The sequence below is a fragment of the Dioscorea cayenensis genome, chromosome 4 (assembly GCF_009730915.1).
Source record: "Dioscorea cayenensis subsp. rotundata cultivar TDr96_F1 chromosome 4, TDr96_F1_v2_PseudoChromosome.rev07_lg8_w22 25.fasta, whole genome shotgun sequence".
NCBI lineage: Eukaryota > Viridiplantae > Streptophyta > Magnoliopsida > Dioscoreales > Dioscoreaceae > Dioscorea > Dioscorea cayenensis.
Window position 1 is genome coordinate 6320994 of NC_052474.1, and position 22873 is coordinate 6343866.

At 34.9% G+C, this 22873-nt stretch overlaps 3 protein-coding genes across 3 annotated transcripts; 1 reads left to right on the forward strand and 2 right to left on the reverse strand.

The window, feature by feature from the left end:
• Window positions 1-5616, reverse strand: LOC120258615 (protein unc-13 homolog). Its single transcript, XM_039266073.1, has 5 exons — window positions 5161-5616; window positions 2992-3858; window positions 2151-2597; window positions 1313-1502; window positions 1-1238 (listed from the first exon to the last, which is right to left on the reverse strand). Exons 1-5 carry the CDS (start codon window positions 5614-5616, stop codon window positions 328-330), a joined length of 2871 nt encoding a protein of 956 aa, XP_039122007.1. The 3' UTR covers window positions 1-327.
• A 2289-nt stretch (window positions 5617-7905) lies between these two features.
• Window positions 7906-12192, forward strand: LOC120258486 (chaperone protein ClpB1). Its single transcript, XM_039265909.1, has 8 exons — window positions 7906-8529; window positions 9114-9777; window positions 9916-10097; window positions 10186-10467; window positions 10554-10894; window positions 10977-11256; window positions 11345-11542; window positions 11633-12192. Exons 1-8 carry the CDS (start codon window positions 8035-8037, stop codon window positions 11939-11941), a joined length of 2751 nt encoding a protein of 916 aa, XP_039121843.1. The 5' UTR covers window positions 7906-8034; the 3' UTR covers window positions 11942-12192.
• A 7790-nt stretch (window positions 12193-19982) lies between these two features.
• On the reverse strand, window positions 19983-20843 carry LOC120259375 (ethylene-responsive transcription factor ERF039-like). Its single transcript, XM_039266966.1, has one exon. The coding sequence runs from the start codon at window positions 20796-20798 to the stop codon at window positions 20088-20090; it is 711 nt and encodes a 236-aa protein (XP_039122900.1). The 5' UTR covers window positions 20799-20843; the 3' UTR covers window positions 19983-20087.
• Between the last annotated feature and the right edge of the window lie 2030 nt (window positions 20844-22873).

Genomic DNA, 22873 nt, shown 5'->3' on the forward strand with positions numbered 1-22873 from the left:
AATAATAACATCCATGCAAAATCAGCGGCTGCAGCAAAGTAAAACCAATGTGCGTTGGTGGAATAAATAAAGGATGCTAATTCTAATGCTAATTCCTTCAGTCAGACTTTCACCTATACCACAAATCCAACCCCCATTTTGGTAGAGTTAAATGCACATACCTGTGTCAAGCTAATTCTGCTATATGAATTTTGTCTGCAGTGTGATGCTTCATGTGGAGGAATGACTAAAATATTCACAATGATCAATAGAGCATGACTGTTGGTTTTCCATAGTAAATAGAAATTCTGCTCCAGATCTGTCGCATGTTGTATGTACCCTAGCAAGCTATAGCTTCTTAGGAAGATTGTATGTTTGCTTTAAGAATTTGGAAGCAGCCTTATCATTTCTATGACAAAGAACGCGAAGAACCGTATTAGCGTCGTTTGGGCTCCAATAACCAGTAGTTGGAGGTGGAGAGGTGGATTTGGCTACAGAACCATGAACCTCTGTTATCATCTGTTTGTAGCGTTCAATTAAGGTAGCAGTATCAAACTGGTGAAGATTTAGTACATTTTCCACTTTGGTGGAAGTTTTTTCAACCAATTCTTCAGGCAACTCATCCAAAAATAAGTCCTTGAGATCTTTGAAATCATCTTCTAAAATATTATAGTCCTCGTGAGAGAATGCTCGAGATGGGCCACCAGCAAGAAGTACCAACAAAAACGCATCGAATGAGGTTTTCATTAATGCTGTTAAGGCATGATCATGCACCCTGATGTTCACATTGTCTGATATTATCCCCAGGGTAGTTTCGAGTTCCTTCAGCAAAGGTTTTATCCTGGAAGAAGCAGGCCCTCCAACATACAAATTATCCCATAAAACAGGACTCAGATCATGAAAAATCACCTTATTTGCTGTTGATTCACATAATTGTTTAATTCCTTCCTGACAAGCAACTCGAGAGAGGTCAAACTTGATGTCTGATCCACTTGAAATACAAGATTGTGAAGATACAGCATTCCTTAGACATTTAATTATCTTGGTCTCAAGATTCTCCAATTTCATGCCGATTTGATGAATGGTATTCATGCCAACACAAAGCTGAAGAATACCAAATGGAGTTTTTTTGTTCACAATTCCAGATTGTGATTTCCACATTGTCTCATTTTGATCTTGGTCTATCTTCTTCCTGAATTTTGAACCAGTCTGACATCGAGTTAATGTTGGATATGCTGGAACATAATTATGTTGGGTTCCTGCTTCGAGAGGATTAGTTAGAGAAGGTAGCAGTCATAAACATGAAGCAAGCAGCTTTTGTTTCAAAACTTACCACAGCCTAACTTTGTTTCCGAAACAAAATACTGCAGACTCTTATCGAGTCCATGCACCAAATCTGGAAGAAAGGCTGAATGCGTCACTATAGGTAGCTTAAAAAATGCATCTAAAGTCTCATCAACCATCCTTACAACTTCAAAAGCAGAGGGAGCAAAATTCTCATTGTTTGCCCTTGACTTCCAAATCTGTACAGATAAAATGTGAAGTTACATGCATCTTGTATTGCACCAAGTTGATGTCAATCCAGCATTCGACATGAAAGTTCATTGAAGTCAATAAGGGAATTAACAAACAATTCAGATTAAAAACTTAATAAAAAAAAAGGACTGATATAGAACATCACAAGTAGGACCTGTGAAGCACACTCAAATACATAAAAATTACAGGAGAGTGCAGGAGATAAATATTAAATTTGGCATAGCATGTTTTTTAACTAGTACAATGGCATTTTGAGATTTAAATTTTTTGCATCAAATTCACAGAATCAGTGAGGGTTTGTTTCTTAATTATATTAATAACAAAAATGACTATTATATTCCGCATAGCATGTTGTTTAATTAGTACCAAGGTAGCTTGAGATTTATGTATTTATTTATTTTTAAGCGTGTAACTTAGCAAAATTGCCACTACAAAAAAGTGTTCAGATCAAGCACATTTTCCATTTTCTAGTGCGGAAATGTGATTTGCACATATTTCTCAAGAAATATGATAAGCCTGAGATGAACAACATTAGCCAGAATCATAGCAACATGCATCATATAAGCTCATGCTGGGATTAAGCTACCATCTATGGAGATGAATAATCAAAGGTCAAAGAAGAAGTTGAGTCAAACCTCTTGTAAATTCCTGTCAGCCCACTCCTTCAGTTGGCCTACTCTTCTCTTTATCCATGATCGCACAATGTTGGCAAGTGCAGTTTCAGTATCATAATGACGCATCTCATGGATTAATTTTCTCACTCCATCATCATGATCAGCAGAATCCTTAACTGCCATTAGCATAAGTTCTTCCTCTAGTTTTTCAGCCGCTTTCAGTACTTGAACTAACTCAGGTGTGAGTTCCATGGCACTGGATACAAACTGCTTTAACTCATTTCCATAGCAAGTATGAAGAGTAGCAGCAGCAACCCCTGCAGCGAGAGGATGCCATTTTCTCAATATTGGACTAAACATCTCATTTTCTTTACGAGCCAAATCTCCAACATCTGCTGCAAGGATTAAAAGAACTGGGGTTGGCTGGGATTTTGAGGCACACTGACTCGAGTATACTTTTTCCATTTTCTGCATTAGATGATATAAAATCAAATCATTATGTGAAAATTGTCAAAGGAGACAGCTGTAGCAGCATCTAGTCATCAAAAAAACCAGAAAAGAACAATTAGAAGGAATGAAAATCTGAACTTTAGTGCCAATTTCTGATAAGAGAAGGCTGGATGATCTACACATTTGCCCTGAGGATGCAGTAAAAAGTGGGCAAGCATATATCTTGCTTAAAAATCAAGGGTAGAATACATAATATTTCTTTCACATTTGGCGAGCGTTTCTACGAATGTGTGCATGCTGCAAAAATGTTCTTTTTAGAAAAGATAATTCAGTGTGGTGTCATTTATTTCATTTGGTCCAAACAACCAAAAGGGAAAGCACGCTAGTTTGTTATTCAGTGAGGAAAGATAACCTGAGCGAAAGCAGTGCGAAGTGATGAGCGAATATAGGCTTCAGTCTTGCTTTGAGCAACATCCAATTCTTCTGTTCTCTTGTGATGAGACTTGGGTGACATAATTTCTGCTAATATTTTAGCAACCAACACCCCTAAAGAGAGAATACCCTGCATGGAATCAATGTTAGCAGTACTGAATGTATCATGATACCCGAAAAGTCTCTTCTCTGTCCAACCCATTATCGAACTCAAGGTTGACCTCAATATATTTAAATGGGCAGTATGCTTTGTTACTTTAGCATCCTGTCCAACTTCAGTTAACAGGTTAGCAGCAGAACACAGTAGATCAGTTTCTGCTTGTCTAGTTGTGATGTAATGATGAAAGAAAAGCCACGAAAGACAGAGATTGTGCAGCATCTTGTTTACACCAAGGATAACCCAGGTCTTTTTTATCAATTCCATTATTTCAGCATTCTCCTCAGTTATTGATCCTACATCACTATAATAGCAAGCTGCTAATAATCTTTGATATAAATATAGATTGAGTGGACTCCCATCTGCCCAGTGGTAGGTGTCAGGAGACGATCCATCAAGTGATCTGCAAGCAAGATTTGTAACAGAACTTTTGAGGATCTGCATTGATTCAAAATTCTTTTCTGTTCCAAGTGGTCGCTCCAAAGCTCCATGTATGATCTGCTGGAGTTGTTGTGCAGCAAAATCTCCTTTTCCTAAGGGAATATAAGGATGTAATAGCAACCCGAGCTCAAGAATTTTTAATTTCCTCATTTGCCATAATTCATATTCTTGCTGGCTTGGGAAATCTGAAGCCTTTAGTTGATGAAGTAACTCCAAAGGCAAAACCATAGATTCTGCACGCTTCCCTAGCTATTTGGTGCACAAATGCTTCAATTAATATTGATAAAAAACCAATAAACGATAATACCAACAATCAATCTCAAAGACATGCAATCGAAGAGAATGACAGGCAAAGTAGCAAGTTAACTTTTGAGAGATCTATGAAATAAAATAGGAATAACATATGCCCTTGCCAGATGCATAACTCGGAAGTTCTTGTCAGCTGAAAGAGAATCAGAAAGTAAACAAAAGGATAGCAGGGATGTTGTATAACATGACATATCAGGGATGCCGAATATTTGGTTGTATTTTCTAGCAACGTACACTCATTGATTCACTGACTATCAAGATAAGACAGCTAATATAAATAAAATGCAATGCGTGATCATCAATTTTCAAGAGCCAGTTACCCAGCAAAGATATCAAATGATAACATAATTTACAAAAAGCTATGCAAAACTTCATAATGCTACCATTTCAGAGTCATATAACAGCCTTAAATAGTCCAAATAACTGAGGATTATCTCACTGTAAATATTGTTTAAGTTAAGACCTCCCCATTTCCAGACTTCAGTTTATGTTTTTCCTGTATTAACATAGAGAATGTGCACGGCGATAGACAACATTTCCAAATAATCATGGAATTTCTCCAACAGTAGATATATAAGCTCTTTCGAACTTTAATATCATGAAACAAGGTCGGAAACATATAAGCATGCCATGAAACAGACAACTCAAATGACATGAAACAAAATGCTGATTCACAAGATTTACATAATATCCAAAAGAAGTTTCCCTATTTATGGTAAAAGCCTTGTGAGTAAAGCAATAAGAACAGTAAAATATTTAAGTCACCACCAACTTTTTTAACCAGCTTTACAACTTAAATATTCACATATCTATCAGTGATCAAGGCTCGCAATCCATATATATATATATATATGCTCCAATATTAGAAAAGAAATGTAAAACCTAAAAATAGTACAGAGCTTTATCAAAAGGTACAGAAAGCATTTCAGAATTATACTACATAAACGTGAAAACTTAAAACCTTTGAGCAATGGATCATGCACCATATAGAACTTGTGCGTAGACAGACAAAGTTTCAAGCTACAGTTTCATACATATAAAAATCCTACTATTAACACTAAATTTTTTTAAAAAAATCAATTAATTCAACCAATCAGCATACTAAAATCAATTTAATAACTGAGTACTTGATTATATATTAAAAAAAAAAATCAACTCATATATCACACAAGTCACAAGCACAAACCAAAGGTAAGCCAAAGAATTGGGAAATAGAACTGAAAACCCTAAATCTCATCTCACCTTTCCGGCGACGATTTTGATCAAAGCCCGCCGCAACCGCTCATCCGTCTGCTCGGACACCCCCATTCGCACTCTCATTAGTTCCCCAATCGTCGTAGGCCGCTTGGGAGGCTTGGCAGGGCTTCCCTTCGAGGATTTCAGCCCCAACGCCTTCTTCATCTTGCTCGCCATCGCCGACGTCAGAGATCGATCCCCTCGCTCGACCACGGGAGTGTAGACTAGGGGCTTGGAGCTGGTGGTTCGGCAAGCGGCGATAAAGATCTCATAGGCGGACTCGCGGAGTTCCGCATCAGAAAGGGCGGAGGCAAGCTCCCCGAAGGGGGAAGGCAGGTCCGGCGGTGGAATGGAGACATCGGAGAAGTGTTGGGCTCGACCTCCGCCTCCGCCGCCGCCTCCACCGCCGGATTGGCGGCAGGAATCGGCTAGGGTTTTTCTCTCACCGAAGAGAAGCGGCATCGTTGAGAGACAAAGTGGATGCTTCTCTCTTTCTCTGCGATATCTTCGCGCTTCTCATCTTATTGAGTCAGTTCGGCGGTTAAGATTTTGTAATGTGCTCCCTGGAGTTTTTGAAAAATGGGATAACGTTTTGCATATTTATAGTTTAAGTGGATGAGAAACTTTCTTTTAAGCCCTTGAAATTTTTATAAATTTTTGCTATGGTGAAAAGGTATTGATGTTGGATACAATGGATAGTTGCCTTGATAAACCCCCTTGAAATTCTTTACTTTTGTAATTTTGCCGGTTCCTGCCTGGAAGGGGGAAAAGGGGAATATATTTACTTGATATCTGTAAGGGGAGTCATCTGCCGCTCTTGGAGTCTTCCGCATGAAATGTTATATATAATAATATAATAATATATTTCCTCTGTTTTTTTTTATCTGAATAATTAAATTTCACATATCAATAATTATTTCACAAATTTTATAAAAAATTTGTTTTTTTTAAATTATTCTTAATTTATACTAATTTTGAAAAAATAATAATAAATATTTTATGATATTAAAAAATAACAGATAAAAAGAAACGAAAGAAATATGAGTTAAAATAAAAAAATTTAAAACATATATAATATAATATCTAAATCCATGAAATTGGATTTTTTTTAAAAAAAAATTTATGTTGAAAAGCCAGGATGGAGATCCTGTGAGAGTGGGAAATTTCTCATCTCCGATTTCTCAATTGTTGCAAGAACAAAAAAAATTTTGTTCTAAACAAGAGAGTGAGTGAGGAGACATTTCCGTCCCCGCCTCAGCTTGTGTCCATCCCTACTCAGGGCTGTAAATGAGCGGTAGAGCGAGCTTTTATCTTTGATCAAGTTTGGTTCAGATCTATTTAATCGAGCAGCTTGAGCGAGCTGTTTCTTGAGCTTCATTTTTCATGTCGAAAGCTTGGCTCGTTATTATTTTAACTGAGCTCGAGCTCTAATCAGCTTATTTCGAGCTTCAACTCGAGCTCAACTTGTTAAGAAAGATTTCGAGCTTAACTTTGGCTCATTAGCTTAATTAAGGCTTTACTATTTTTTTATATTCAATTTTTTTATTTAGTAAAGTATTATTTAAAGCTTATTTAATGAATTATTATCAAGTGTGATTCAACTCGATTTGTGTTTGAGGATTAAAAGAATAATTTAAGCTTATTTATTGAATCATTAAGGTTTGAGTTCAAGCTTGTTAAAAAAAATATTCATTAAATAAGTTAACAAATAATTACAATAATAACAAAATAAACATTGTGATGTAACTATCTATAAATATTTTTTTCGATATTATTAATGATCCAATAAATAAGACATGTTCATGACACTATGAATGGTTATAGTAATGATTATTCTAAATAAAATTGGAAATGATCTATAAAACTAGCTTTTAATTATACGATTTGTTCAAAAAGATTTAATGAGGCGAGCTTGGTGGTGTTCAAACTTGCTCATTTATCTTTACGAGCTCATTTAACTTAATGAACTAGCTAACCGAGCTTTTGAGACTAAGCTGCCGAATAGTGTTAAGAGCCCTATATGTGTAACTCAAATTGACAATGACGACAGAGTCATATACACCTTAATATACATACATACATATATATGTATATATATAGATAAATGAGCTCACAATTGAGCTTACAAACGAGCTTGTTCATGAAAAGCGTTTCGTGAGCCCAAAGCAGACGAACTTTATCTTTGCTCAAAGCATCAGATATTAATCGAAACTGAAAATGATATTGAACTTTGACTCATTCTGATATGAGTTGACACGACGAGCACTTATCGAAACCGAGCACCATGCTCACTGAACAACTCGGCTCAAATACACCCCTAGTACCCTACTCCACTAAGAGGAAATCATAATCAATGTTTTCACATAACTCCCGGACAGTCATTAAATTAAGAAAAATTTTCCTTCCCTACTTTTTTGTTTTTTTGTTTGGTTTGCATAAAACACCCTGTAAATATATGGAATTACAAAATCCTTGTGTTTTGTTTGAGAGGTGCCCACTTTCGCCAACTTTCTTCTTAAACTTGAAGTGCTCACTTGAGAGAGCACGAGCCATCCTATTTTACGGGAAAGTACTCTATATTTATCTAAAATACATATAGGTCTCTGTTATCTCTCGCAAGATTAAAATTTATTATTCCACGTGGCTTCAATCCAGAACGTTCAAGATCTTACGGGATCAATCCGACCGTCCATCTGCCTGACGCTCTAGAACTCTCTCCTTCTCTCCAGCACCTTCTCGTCTTCCCCACCAGAACAATGGCGGACCTTCTCCTCCCCCTATAACTAGCTTTACCTCCTCTTCTCCTCCCCAGAATTCCAAAGCTTGAAATCCCTAAATCTTCGCAAGTATCAGAATCATCTTTGACGATCTTTTGAAGCTATGAATCCCGATAAGTTCACTCACAAGACGAACGAAGCCATTGTCGGAGCTCACGAGCTCGCCATCAACTCCGGCCATGCCCAGATCACGCCCTTACACCTTGCATCATCACTTATCTCTGAGCAAAACGGAATACTCCGACAGGCCATCGCCAACGCCGCCGGCGGTGCTGGTGATTCTGCCCCCACATCGTTCGAGCGCGTCCTCAACCAGGCTTTGAAGAAGATTCCGTCGCAGCACCCGCCTCCGGATGAGGTTCCGGCGTCGACGTCGCTCATCAAGGTTATACGGCGGGCGCAGTCGTCGCAGAAGTCCCGCGGTGACTCGCACCTCGCTGTGGATCAGATTATCCTGGGCTTGTTGGAGGATTCTCAGATTGGGGATTGTCTGAAGGAGGCCGGTATCTCTACGGCACGCGTGCGGGCGGAGGTGGAGAAGCTCCGAGGAAAGGAGGGGAAGAAGGTCGAATCTGCCTCCGGGGATACTAATTTCCAGGTTTGTTAGTAGCGCTATGCCTTTCTTTGTGAAAATTTTATGATTAATTTACATTTTTTCTATATTGTCGAATTGAATTCTCTGGTTGAAAAAATCTTTATATGTTTTCATTCAGTATCCAATTTCTCTGTTTTAGATACTTGTTTGTTAGAGATACTAAAAACAGATGTTTGTTGGTGTAGATAATGAGGTGTTGTTGTTAACGAGACTTGCTTGGAATACATTCTATTATGAAAATGATAAACTAGCGAATGCTGAGAAACTAAATTTAGTATTTTTAAGGCCATTTTTTGTTCGGCAGTAGAAGTTCTTAGTTTTTAGTTGTTGAATTATTATGGTTTCTTCTGTAATAGAGAAAACCAAGAGCAATGTACTGTTCATTAGCATACTGAAATTTTCATTACCAGATGCTCAATCGCATCTCTCTAATACTCTTATTCCCTGTAAATGTTTCTTGTTAATGAGTATTAGCCGTTAGTCTATAGTTTGTTGAGTGAGATTGCCAGGAATGCTTTCTAGTTTTCATACGTGCTCATTTTGATTGCAAGTTTGCCTGAAAGCTGAAATTTTGACAATGTTTGCAGGCTCTGAAGACATACGGTCGTGACCTTGTGGAGCAGGCTGGGAAGCTTGATCCTGTTATTGGGCGCGATGAAGAGATTCGGAGAGTTATCAGGATACTTTCTAGGAGGACCAAGAATAACCCTGTGCTTATTGGTGAGCCTGGTGTCGGCAAAACAGCTGTAGTGGAAGGCTTGGCTCAGAGAATTGTGAGAGGAGATGTTCCCAGCAATCTTGAGGATGTGAGGCTGGTGGCACTTGACATGGGTGCTCTTGTGGCTGGTGCAAAGTACCGGGGTGAGTTTGAGGAGCGGCTCAAGGCCGTGCTCAAAGAAGTAGAAGATGCTGACGGGAAGGTTATTCTATTCATCGATGAGATTCATCTTGTTCTTGGTGCCGGCCGAACTGAGGGCTCTATGGATGCGGCTAACCTCTTCAAGCCGATGCTGGCAAGGGGCCAGTTGCGTTGCATTGGTGCTACAACCTTGGAGGAGTACAGGAAGTATGTGGAGAAGGATGCTGCATTTGAGCGCCGTTTCCAGCAAGTCTATGTGGCTGAGCCAAGTGTGCCGGATACAATTAGCATACTTCGTGGGTTAAAGGAAAAGTATGAAGGACACCATGGTGTTCGAATCCAAGATAGAGCTCTTGTGGTTGCTGCTCAGCTTTCAAGTCGGTATATCACTGGTAAGCTGATTGCCTACCTTTCTGAGGCTTTAAGATTTGATATCGATTATTTGCTTAATGTAGGTTGAGAGGAGTGTTTGAGGCCTTCCATGATAAGTGTGTTTCTGATATATATTTTTTTCCTTCTTTATTGTTTAGGTCGCCATCTCCCTGACAAGGCCATTGATCTGGTTGATGAGGCTTGTGCCAATGTCAGAGTGCAGCTTGATAGCCAGCCAGAGGAGATTGATAATCTAGAAAGGAAAAGAATTCAATTAGAAGTTGAGTTGCATGCTCTTGAGAAGGAGAAGGATAAAGCCAGTAAAGCTCGGCTTGTGGAAGTGAGTAATTTGTGTTTGATAAAGACTCTGATAGATGTTCAGGATTTTCTGTGACAGTTATTGAAATCTATGTTATCATCTGTTTCAGGTGAGAAGGGAATTAGATGATCTAAGAGACAAGCTGCAACCATTGAAAATGAAGTACATGAAGGAGAAGGAAAGAATTGATGAGATTCGAAGATTGAAGCAAAAGCGTGAGGAGCTCTTGTTCTCTTTACAAGAGGCAGAGCGCAGGATGGATTTGGCTCGTGTTGCAGACCTGCGATACGGTGCCCTTCAAGAGGTTGATGCTGCAATTGCCAAACTAGAAGGGGAAACTGGGGAGAACTTAATGCTAACAGAGACTGTCGGTCCTGATCAGATTGCAGAGGTATGTATTTATTAACAAAACCATCAACAGAGCTGAGTTTGATGTCTAGTTGTTTTTACTGAGTTTGCAATACTTTGTTTGTGCAGGTGGTGAGTCGCTGGACAGGCATCCCTGTGACCAGGCTTGGCCAAAATGATAAGGAAAGGTTGATAGGCCTAGCCGAAAGGCTGCACAAAAGAGTTGTTGGCCAGGACCAGGCGGTGGATGCTGTCGCAGAGGCGGTCTTGAGATCCAGAGCTGGCTTGGGTCGGCCGCAACAGCCTACTGGTTCTTTCCTCTTCTTGGGCCCCACTGGTGTTGGCAAAACAGAGCTTGCCAAAGCCCTTGCCGAGCAGCTCTTTGATGATGAGAACCTTCTTGTTCGGATTGATATGTCTGAGTACATGGAGCAGCATTCAGTTGCACGACTCATCGGTGCCCCACCTGGGTAAGTACTAATTCCTTCTCCCTGCATTTATATGGATCCTTTTGTTCTCTCAACTCAAGTCTAATGCCCACTTGATTTTCAGGTACGTTGGTCATGATGAAGGTGGGCAGCTGACAGAGGCAGTGAGGAGGCGGCCATACAGTGTAGTCCTCTTTGACGAGGTGGAAAAGGCTCACATTGCTGTCTTCAACACTCTGCTTCAGGTTCTTGATGATGGCCGTCTAACAGACGGCCAAGGCAGGACAGTTGACTTCAGCAACACTGTCATCATCATGACCTCCAACCTCGGAGCTGAGCACCTTCTTGCTGGGATGGTTGGCAAATCATCAATGAAGATTGCCCGAGAACGAGTCATGGAAGAGGTTTGTAACAAGAATCTTCACCATAATAGAATGTTCTATAATATAGATTCTTAAAATGCTTAACACTGAATATTCATGGGCTTTGCAGGTGAGGAGGCATTTCAGGCCTGAACTACTGAACAGGCTGGATGAAATAGTAATCTTTGATCCTCTGTCCCATGATCAACTGAGGAAGGTTGCTAGGCTTCAAATGAAGGATGTTGCCGTCCGGCTTGCTGAGAGAGGCATTGCATTAGCAGTGACAGATGCTGCACTAGACATCGTCTTAGCTGAATCTTATGATCCAGTGAGTATAACATAGGTTAAGCATCTCTCAATTCAAACAAACACTATATGAACAAGTGACTAACTGATGATTGTTTTTCTTGGTATGTAGGTATATGGTGCGAGGCCTATAAGAAGATGGCTGGAGAAGAGGGTGGTCACACAACTATCCAAGATGCTTATTAGGGAAGAGATCGACGAGAACTCGACTGTCTACATTGATGCTGCTGCAAACAAAAAGGAGCTGAGTTACAAGGTGGAGAAAAATGGTGGCATGGTCAATGCTGCTACGGGGCAAAAGTCCGACGTCCTGATCGAGATCCCTAATGGTGTGGTTAAGAGTGATGCTGCTCAGGCAGTGAAGAAGATGAAGATACAGATTGATGAAGATGATGAGGAGATGGAAGAAGCTTTAGTGTGACTTGTTGTTCATTATGTCCAGCAAAGTGTGCATTTTAAGATGTTGTACTGTTTTTGCTCTTCTTCCCTTTCTCGTCACTTTGGTTGTTGTTTTTCGGAGTGTTAATTGTTTTGTGTTCTCTTTTGTTCATGTAGGTGGCTCATTTCGGTTGTAATATGCCTCCAGTTTTTTCTCACTGGAGTTGTGATCTGATATTTTGCACAAATAAATGTAAATACATCAAGTTGTCATAAAATTCTTATTATTGTCAATTTTGTTGTTTTGGCTGAAAATATAGCAATAAGTGAAGCTGTTTGATATGTTGTGTGTGTATATATATATATACATATATAATTCTAGTTGCTATGATTTTTTTTTTTAACAGTTAATAAACTTGAATATTTTGGTATTGCCAAACTTATTGAGGAAGGGCATAAATGCAAAAATCAGAAGGTTATTAAGGGATAAATTAATTTTACAGTATCTAGATATGTATTTTTCCAAATTACTTTGCAAGATATATACAACAGGGATGGAAATAGCATTTTAAATTAGGATTAGCAGAATTGGTGAATTCTGTTTATTATTAAATATTGTTTTGGTGAAGAGTTTCTTCGTCTTCATATCAATGTCTTCAATTTGATCATGGTTCTATACTGATTATTTTGGTGGATGCTAATTTCCTTTGGAGACAATGTGGATTGATATTAGCACATCGCTATTTGTGTATATTAGTTTTCATCTATTTGACAACTTTGAAATTACAATTTTTACTATTATTAATTACGGAATTATGAATAATTTGATTAACTAAATAGTTAAAAATTAAAAAAAAAGTTTTTGGTTATAAGATAATTCAATTTAGTTGTAACAGAAATAATTAAATATAATTAATATCAAAATTATATATGGATAAACTCATAACCCAATATCATATCCAAAAAGAGGAAAGAACTTATTCCAACCGAAGCCCAATGCTTTCCTTTAAAATTTGGGAGACCTACATTTATCCTAGAAGTGTTTTTTATCCTTTTTTGAGAAAAAAGAAGAAGATAAATCATGATTTTTATTAAATAGAAGACTTGGGTGCAAAGGTCCACAACGTATTGGAAGGATTTAAAAATCGTATTCTAGTTTTTTTTAGAAGATTTAATTTACTTTGAGTTATTAATAAAAATGTCCCAGATGATGTATTGTGTATATATATATATATTTTTGTGAGTGGTTGCCTGTTTTGTGATTTTTTTTTTGTAATACTTTACCACATCTAGTGGTTGGTGTATTTTGTTCTTTTTTTTAATTTGAAGTGGTTGATCTATTTTTTTTTAAAAAAAAATATAATGTATATATGTGTGTTGTTATAGTAGCTAGTAATTAGATGATTCAAATAATAATATATGGCTAATCACGAGTAAACATATCCTGAATAATTACTGTGATGGTAAAAATATAAAAGATTATATCAGAAAATTTGCATGAAACTTCAAGCTTGAGAACAAATTTACTTTAGTGTTTTTTTTATGTTTTACTTTTATTTAAAAAGATTATGTTAAGCCCCTTGAATTATATTAAGCTTTTTTTATCTCAATTAAGTAAAATATAATCATTTATCTTTTAATATTGGAATAAAAAGGTTTATCCTTGGCAGAAAAACTATTTTCTTTATTACTACGAGCTGCTAATAATTGTCATAAAGGATTAAACTAAGTATGAACATGCGCACTGTTTAATGCATCATAATTAATAAAAAGAATTAGCACAATATTAATGATTTATTTTTTAAATAAATATATATAGTTAAAAGATTAAAACGTCACTCAAGATTACTCTTGATTTGGCCAAAAGATTTGTACCCAATAATACTATTCCCATTGTGAAAGACGTTATGATTCGTTTAATAGTACTGACAGGTCCCAAGTGTAGCTACTAATTTGTTACCTAAAACCCTATATCTATGTGTGAGGATGCATAGCCTGAATGCCAATGTATATGCTCTTGTTTTTAGTCTGTCTTTGCACTAATTGTACGGTTGTCACATTTGTAAAAAAATAAATAAATAATAAATAATAAAAGAGTGATTCCATATTCCACTTTCGCAATCTCCCGTATTGTTTAAATTGGTGTTCATTATGTTTTATTTACATAATTAACAATAATTATTCACAAACTATTAACCATACATTCATTAAGCATATATTATAATTTAGGTTAAGTATGTTCCAAATTTTATTATATAGATAATATACATAAGTAAAGAGGTATAACAATTTGAATATAAAATATTAATATTTATTTTGAAAATCATAATAAACTAATCTTCATATATCTCGATGATAAATCATAAATACTTTCAATTTACATTATTTTTTTCTTTTATAGTTATATTTATAAAAATTATAAACCTAGAACTTGATGACCCTTTTGTTATTTCTGTTATTTGTTCTTTTTGTATTGATTTCGTTTGTTGTTTCTTTTCAATAAATTTATGATTTATCTATTTTTATAAAAAAAATGTACAATAATTTTACAGGCCACAATCTTATCCAAAATTTAATCAAAATAAGATATAAGTTAGCATGATATATATATATAATACTTAAATTGTAACTTTATATGAATCTATTCTTAGCTTTATATTCTTTTCTTCAAAATTAACCTAAATCCAATCCAAACCCAAAGCAGCGAGCTTTATAAATGGCAACTCGGTCAAATTCCGTTCTAACTCGGTCGCAAGACTCCATGATCCCGCGCTACGTCGCTATCAACGTGACAATGACTCAAGCTTTGACACGTGGCGATTGTACGAATGTCGATTAAGAAATAAGGCAGCCGATAATCAACGGTGGAGGAGGACCCACGTCATTAATAAATTTAACACCAGTGGTTTTCGTATTAAACTAAAAGATTAACAAATAATTATAAGGAAAAGAGACCAATTGTGTTTCGTTTTCATAAGAAATAAAATAGTTCCAATGCGTCCATTTGAGGAAAGAAATATTTGATCTGGCAGTTGGCTATATTAATAAATGGTATTTGATTTATTACCATCATTAATGTACATTAGACCCACTTTTGGCTATATATTATATATATTAATCAAACAAACAGTGACACATAACCCACTTTTTATATTTTTTGGTGCCTTTGTTTTGTGGTTTTATTCCATTTTTGGAAGAAAAAAAAAATCATAAAACTTCTATTTTGAATTTTTTTTCCTCTTTTGTGTTTTTTTAAATAGTCACATAAAGCGAAAGTATATGTATAAATGAGTATAATCTATAATTTTAGTTGTAGGCGAAGACCTTCATAAGCTAATTTTTAATAGTTTTTTTAATAATATTCTTATACTTTTTCTTATTTGCATGAAAAATTATAACATCATCTAAAATTTATTACTAACTAAATTGATAATTAGCGGCAAAATTATTTTCTATTAATTGTACTTCTTTTTTTCTTCTAAAGTTTCTCTCTCAAAATCCTTGTGAATCCCTAATCCTCCCTCTTATTAATGTATCGTGGGGTTTAGGGTTTATCTCTATACATTTTTTGTCACATTTCTTTGTCATTAGATACTCCTCACAAATGATATGTTATATGACATACTGCAATCTAATTACAAGCAAGTTGGCCAAAAATTAATACTTTGTAAGATAGTCTCAATCAAGATTGCATAAATGATCATCCAAAGAGATGATGAATATTAGCCACATGATTATTATTTCATTTGAGAATCAAATCAGTTCTCTACAATGTCTTGTTTCTCATTCAACAATGACGTGTTTAATATATATATACACCACACACACACTATAATATTTAAATTAAGTTTATTTCTCTATTTGGTTAGAAAAGCATCTAGCTATTGCCTGATTATCTTCATAGATTTATTTATTAAAACTTAGCCTTAATTGGATTCCAATTCATGCATACAATCATCAAGCAATCAGTACTATTAGATTTAAATAAGAATGTTTAATTGGTAGAGAATCTGATTATTTATGTTATCAATCTGAACGTTTTGTTTTAAATTTTCTTCTTCTCTTATAACAAGTGGAATGAGTAATTAGCTGGTTTCTAATTATTTTATTTTAAATTATAAAATCTGGATAGATAAAAAATTAATAAATAAGTAATGTTCATTTCTAATGATAAGCGAATTTGTACATGAAACTTTATTGTTTTGATCTATATATATATAGAAAATAGTGTAATCAAAATCAGTTATATGATATCTTGTTTGATTATTAATTTCAAACATTAATATATGGCTTAATTACAACTCTTAATTATACATATTGTTGATATTTTCTCCTTGAATTATAATTAAGTTGTTGATAATCATTATTTTAGAGAGCTAGTTGGCTTAAATTATGTAGAAGTTGGTGTGCGGTAGTAAATTTAAATTGTGTTCGAGTGCTTCTATTGAAGTCCACACAACACTGTTGTGACTTCATAAAGATTACCTTACTCTCATATACTTGCAAAAGATGTTTGATATGAGTAATGCTATATGAGTCGAAGAGGTTGGCTGAATCCCTTACACGAATGAGATGGATGCCAGTTAGCATCTATGTCAACCTATTTTATCTTTTCTAATCATCAATTAAAAAAAAAAACAAAACAAAACAAAACATGCCCTAATTCCTCCCATCCCTCTTTGTTTTCATGGCAGCCTCACGTCTCACTCCAGTGAACCTCGTCACCAGCCGCCGAACCTCTCCGCTACCGCCTCACCGACGCTGACGAACTCCTCGCATGCCCTAATTCCTCCCATCCCTTTTCGTCTTCGCCCATGTCTCGCGCCATCGAACCTCGTCGTCGGCCACCGCTGCTGCTACTGACACCGAAGAACCCTGTCACCCATTGCTTGCAAACAAACTGGTCATCCGCTTAAGATCATAGATTCATGAATATTTGTAAATTTCTAGGTTTTTTTGTATGTAATTGCCCATCTTTTTTATGTATGTTATTTTTACCATTTGTTAATGATTTTATTGTGAAATGTTTGGTTTTGTGATTAAGAATTGTTGAAATTTTGAAAATCATGGTTGTTAATTGGAGAAGCAAACCAGTTGCCAGCCTAAGATCATAGATCCATGAAATTTTTGCAAATTTCTGAATTTTTTCATGTATGTAATTGTATCTCTTTTCATGTATGTTTTTTTTTTTTTATCTTCTCATTTGTTCATGAATTTATTGTGAAAAGTTTGGTTTTGTGATTAAGAATTATTGGAATTCTGAAAATGATGGTAAGCAACTATAAACCAAGTTTTTCATTTGTTTATGAAGACAAAGAGGTATGAGAGAAATTAGGGCATGGTTTTTTTTACAGGGTTTGTCGGCGTCGGTAGCTGTGGCGGGCGACGAGATCCGGACGTGAGGCGATGGCAGCGGGAAGACGAAGAGGGATGAGAGGAATGAGGGCATATTTCTTTTTTTTTTAATTGGTGACTAAAAAAAATAAAATGGGTTGACATGGATGCCAATTGGCATCCATGTCATTAATCGTATGATATATAAGTCATCTACCTAAGGATTATATAATATAATATAATATAATACAATATAATATTTGCAATTTGTATTTAAGGTATTGTAAACTCTTTTAGTAATGGATTGTTCTCTTTATAAATCTAATGTCATGTTTCACTTTTTTGGGTCAATGTGGATATATACTTGATGTTCCTTGGTCCAATTAATACCCCAACTTTCTATATTTAGAAAATTACATATTTATATATTTCAAATATTTAATTTAAATTTTTTTTTGAATTTTTTGAATTTTTTTTGCCTTTTTCTTGCATATATATATATATATATATTTTTTTTTATCTCCCTAATTTTTATAGGAAACTAGATGCTTATAGAATAGAATGATTATCTTGGTATTTTTTTTAACTACCATCATTAATAAAAACAAGCCGTCATTTGATAACAATCACTTGTGCCACATGAATTAAACTTAAATTTTTTATCAATGAATAAAAACAATGGTAGGTACACTTGTGCAAAATTCTGTTTGGTAAGAATAAGTTTGTAATTAAGAAACCATTATAATTAAACAAACACTAGCTAGTTAATGCAAATGGCATAAAAGCCAATGATTTAGGTCAATGTCTTTTTTCTATATTAATTTGGATTCATATTTTTCAGAAGACAAAAGACCACTCAACTTTATATATTTATATATAGTTTTATAAGTTGATTCTCATGATCATCTACTCCCTCTGTTGGACTTTTAAATGCATGGTAGTCCTTCAAGAGGAGGTGAATTAATGAATGAACCAACTTTGGTAGCTAGGCGCCCACACAATGTTCTTAACTTCTTAATAAGGCATGGCATGCAAGTTGGGCATGTTATGTTTTCCTTGGTGGTCTAATTAGCTTATAATTAATAAACCTTTTTCATATAATCTTATCATATTGAATAAGAATAGTATCAAAACCTAATGGTAGTTATATACATAATCACATGCAAAAACTTTGATCCTTTCTCCATTATTCTTGGCATATACATGATGTGTAGGTGCATTGTATTAAGACATTTAATTAGTATAAGCACTTAAACTCTAATTATGGAGGTGGTTGTTGTACACATGTGTATGTAATAGGCTTTTAATTAATTACATTTTGGATTTAGAGTACTTGTTTATCTTGTTATATAATATTAGAGTTTTTTTTTTTCAAAATAGATTGGTACAAAATAAATTAGTACATCTATGACGTGGTAGAGGCTAGGGTAGCAATTGAATACCATTTTCATGGTAGATGGATGACCATATCAAACTATTACTTTTGGTAGTCTTTTTAATCTTCAAGTACTTGGAGTATTGTAATTTGTAAGATATCAAAATGAGTTATTCCCATTTTCTATGCTTTTCCTCTTTAATTTTGGAAAAGAGTTAAAAAAAAATTATATATATACATGCATGCATATTTTTCCTCGTTAATTTTGAAAAAGAGAAAAAAAATCATATATATACATGCATGTTGTATATATCTTTTTTCAGCTTGTTTGTATTTATTTGTATTTATAAATTTTTTTAGAACCTTTATTGTATATTTTTCTAATTGTAAGTAATTTTTGGATGTAACTTTGAACTAATTTTGAATTTATGCCGTGACTAAAATCACATTTTTTTATACATTTTTATTAAATAAAAATTAATTTAGGAGAAAAAAAATTAGGTGGTGTTGTTAAAACTCAATCAAAATATGCACAAAAGAAACTTCAAATTAAGAATATTGTTAGATTTTTTTTTTCAATGCATGGTTATGGCATGTAGATAAGAGTCAATAATTCATTATTAATTGGTGTCAACTTCTAAGCTTAATTAGCAAACTAATCAAGACTATGACCTTGCAACAATACCTTGAAAGCTAATTAATCACAATAGTAATTAAAAAGACTAATTTATCCTTGAACTTTCATGGTTGAGAATCTTACTGAAAAGTATAATTATTTAGTGAAAACTCAAGTATTTAACAAATGCAACTTAGATGTTTTGGATTTATATATATTTTTGGACTTAATTTAAGATATTACTTCGAGATAAACTTAATATAATAGCAAAAAAAAAAAAAATTATTATACTGCATGAGCTTCATATCACATATAATTAGACTCATAATTGGGTAGGTTTCATATTATTTTTAGATAAATGATTTTTAATAAATGTTACTATCATGTATAAATATTAGTTTTAAATAATAGTTGTTAAATACTATTGTTATTATTATTATGTTAACAATGTGATGAATAACAAGAAGCCCGGCGAGAAACCAAAACATAATCTAATGATTTTCTACCTTACTTATGTTTGAGGTTTGAGAAGTCTCAACTTCAAAACCTCTCAAACACAATGCAAAAAAAATAAAAAAAATATTTGTCGCTAATTTATCAAAAAAAAGAGTCGGACCTAAAAAGCAAAAGAATCGACATTCTTCTACATCTAATTTTTATAAAATAAAAATAAAAATAAAATAAAAGTCAAAACAAATTAATGCACTCTCTTCTCTATTCACCAAACGTGATAAAAATATAAACAAACGAGTTAAAAACAAAAAAAAAACAAAAACAAAACAAAACCTACTATAGACTTGCATACCTATGTAAGGTATCTATCAGAGCAAATTTTCAAAGCAACCCCTCAGCCAGTCAGTCCCACTAATAAAAAACAGAGGGACTAAAAAGAAAATTACAAGCGGATCCGGGTGAAGACGAAGTCCAAAGCGGGTCAATATCAGACCCGAACTCATCCAAGCCGTCCATCCAAATGGAAGGCAACGGCCAGGATTCAACCGAGTCATCATAACAAACGTCAACGAACTCATCGCTCAAGGGTTCGTCATGAAGTTGAGGGAGCTGGAGGAGCTCGGCGAGGTCATCGGCGGCGGCTGTGGTGATGGAGTTAGGGTCCATGGCGGCGGCTTTGGCGGCGGCGGCTTGGACATCGCGAGGGGAAAGAGAGGCAGGGCGAGGGAGAGAAGGGGCGAGGTCGGGGAAGTTGAGGACGGCGGCGGAGCCTTTGATGGTGATGGCGGCGGCGTCGTGGGCGCGAGCGGCCATCTCCGGCGTGGAGAAGGTGCCGAGCCAGATGCGGGACTTCTGGCGGGGTTGTCGGATCTCGGAGACCCATTTGCCCCACGCCCGCATCCGAACACCGCGGTAACGCGGGTGGGGGAGAGGAGAGGTTTGAATCCGTCTGCGTTTCGGATTCGGGTTTGGTAGGGTGGCGGATTCGGGTGAAAGAGGAGGGTGGTCGGAGTTGGCCATTGATGTGGAATGTGGATAATAATAAAAATAAAAATAATAATAATAATAATAATAATAATATTTGGAGGAGTTTGAGGAGTTCAATAGAGATAGCAGAAGCATTTATATAGGTTTATATAGAAGCTTGTTTTTCAGTGAGAAAGGGTGGCAGAGAGCTACCTAGAGTTGTTTAATTTTTTATTATTATTATTATTATTATTATTATTATTATTATTATTATTAATTTTTGAGTTTATTAATAAATTATGTATCTACTGCATTTGTGGTTAACCCTCTGGAGAAGAATGAGACCGGAGATGAAGGTAGAGGACTTTACCTCAAATAACAAATGCCGTCTTAATTGTTTTTGACTTTTTTATCTTTAATTTTAAAAAATAGGTTTAATTAATATTGGTCTCGGTTGAGACACTAGCTCATTTTATGTGATGATTTTCTATGATGATTATATTTTTAGGTGGTATTATTCACTTCCATTTGTTTACTAGTTTTTATAAGAAGTAGTTAATGGATGGATGTTTTTTCGAATTTGATAGTTTGTTAGTTGTTTTGTTTTACATCGCTTTATTTAATATTAATTAATTATCTTATATTATCCTACCAAATTGCACTCATTATTTAGTGACTGCTTCTCGAGTTTTAATTGCAATAATAATAATAATAAATTGGATGGAAATTATGGAAACTGTTTGTGGGTAAACGTTAAACCATGATCATGTACTAAATAGCTTTAATAAACTTTGTGCCGCGTTTGTACACTTTTGGCCTTTTCTCTCTTATATTATAACCAAGCCTAATTATATTTTGATCTTATCAACTGTTCTCTTTATACATCATTATTATCATGATTTATTCTTAATCTTTTGAACCACTCATTACATTCATATTAACAATTCCTCATGAATTGAATATTAAGACACACTTTATTCTTTAGTACATTTAATATGGTAGCAAAGTGTGGTTTTTTATTTTTTCCTTTTCCCAAATTTAATAAAAGAGTTGAAATTTTGTGTTAATGGATATATTTATATATATATGAGGGGACTTGTGCAAGCATGCTTAACTTCCCCTCAAGCTGACTCCAAACTTCCAAAACTGTTTAATAATTGGTATGATAAAACATAAAGCAAAAAGACCTTAACATAAATATATATTATGTTATTTCTTGACTTAAATCTAAGTACTGAAATCAATAAAGAAAATCTATTTGTTGTATTGTCTCAAATTAGGATTACAGATGGCAAAACCATTCATATTTTTTTGGTATAGTGATATGAACATTGTTCCTAACTTTAATTCATATTTTATGATAGTCATTGAAACTAAACATGCAACTATATATAAATAAACTTTGTTAGTTGTGTCTAACTGAAGTGCAGTTAGTTTTAGGGTATCTATCCATAATAATCTTCTATGTCTGACTATTTAGCCCAACACTAGAATAACTTAAGCTTGTTTATATTTTTATAATATTTATAGCTATTATAAATATTAACCTTGATCACTAGAGTGGTTCAATGAGCTTGATTTCCCACCTTGTGGTGACTGTTCTTTATCAAGTCAATCCATATATGATCATGGGGGTTCTCATCTAGGAAATTTAAACATGTTACTGTTGGGGTTCTCTATGAGGATTTGGCTAGAAATTGGCAAGTGTATATATGAAAGTAATTAAGATCAAGCTATATGGCTAGTGTTACAACATGACATGTATTAAACAAGCATAGAGTAACCATGTACTAAACATTAACTACAAAGGACATCCATCATATGTTGTGTACTTATACAACTCCATGCACCCAATGCTCTTCACCAATTAAATTCGGTGGGCAGGACCGGCAGATCTTGATCATATCCATACTTCAATCACATCTTGACACCCTCCCTTGATTGAAGCTTATAGACTCCTAGCTGAGCTCTAATTGCATTATGATTTTCAATAGGTAGTAATTTAGTGAAGAGATTTGCCAATTGATCCTCTGTAGAGCAGTGTTGTAATGAAATTGCTCCATCAACAATGAAGCCCCGGATGAAATGATACATAATATCGATGTGTTTACTTCTACCGTGAAGAGTAGGATTTTTGAAAACATATACAGTTAATTGGTTATCACACCATACTATGGTAGGATGACTGATATTAATTGCACAATCTGCTAACATCCTCCTAGGCCACACTA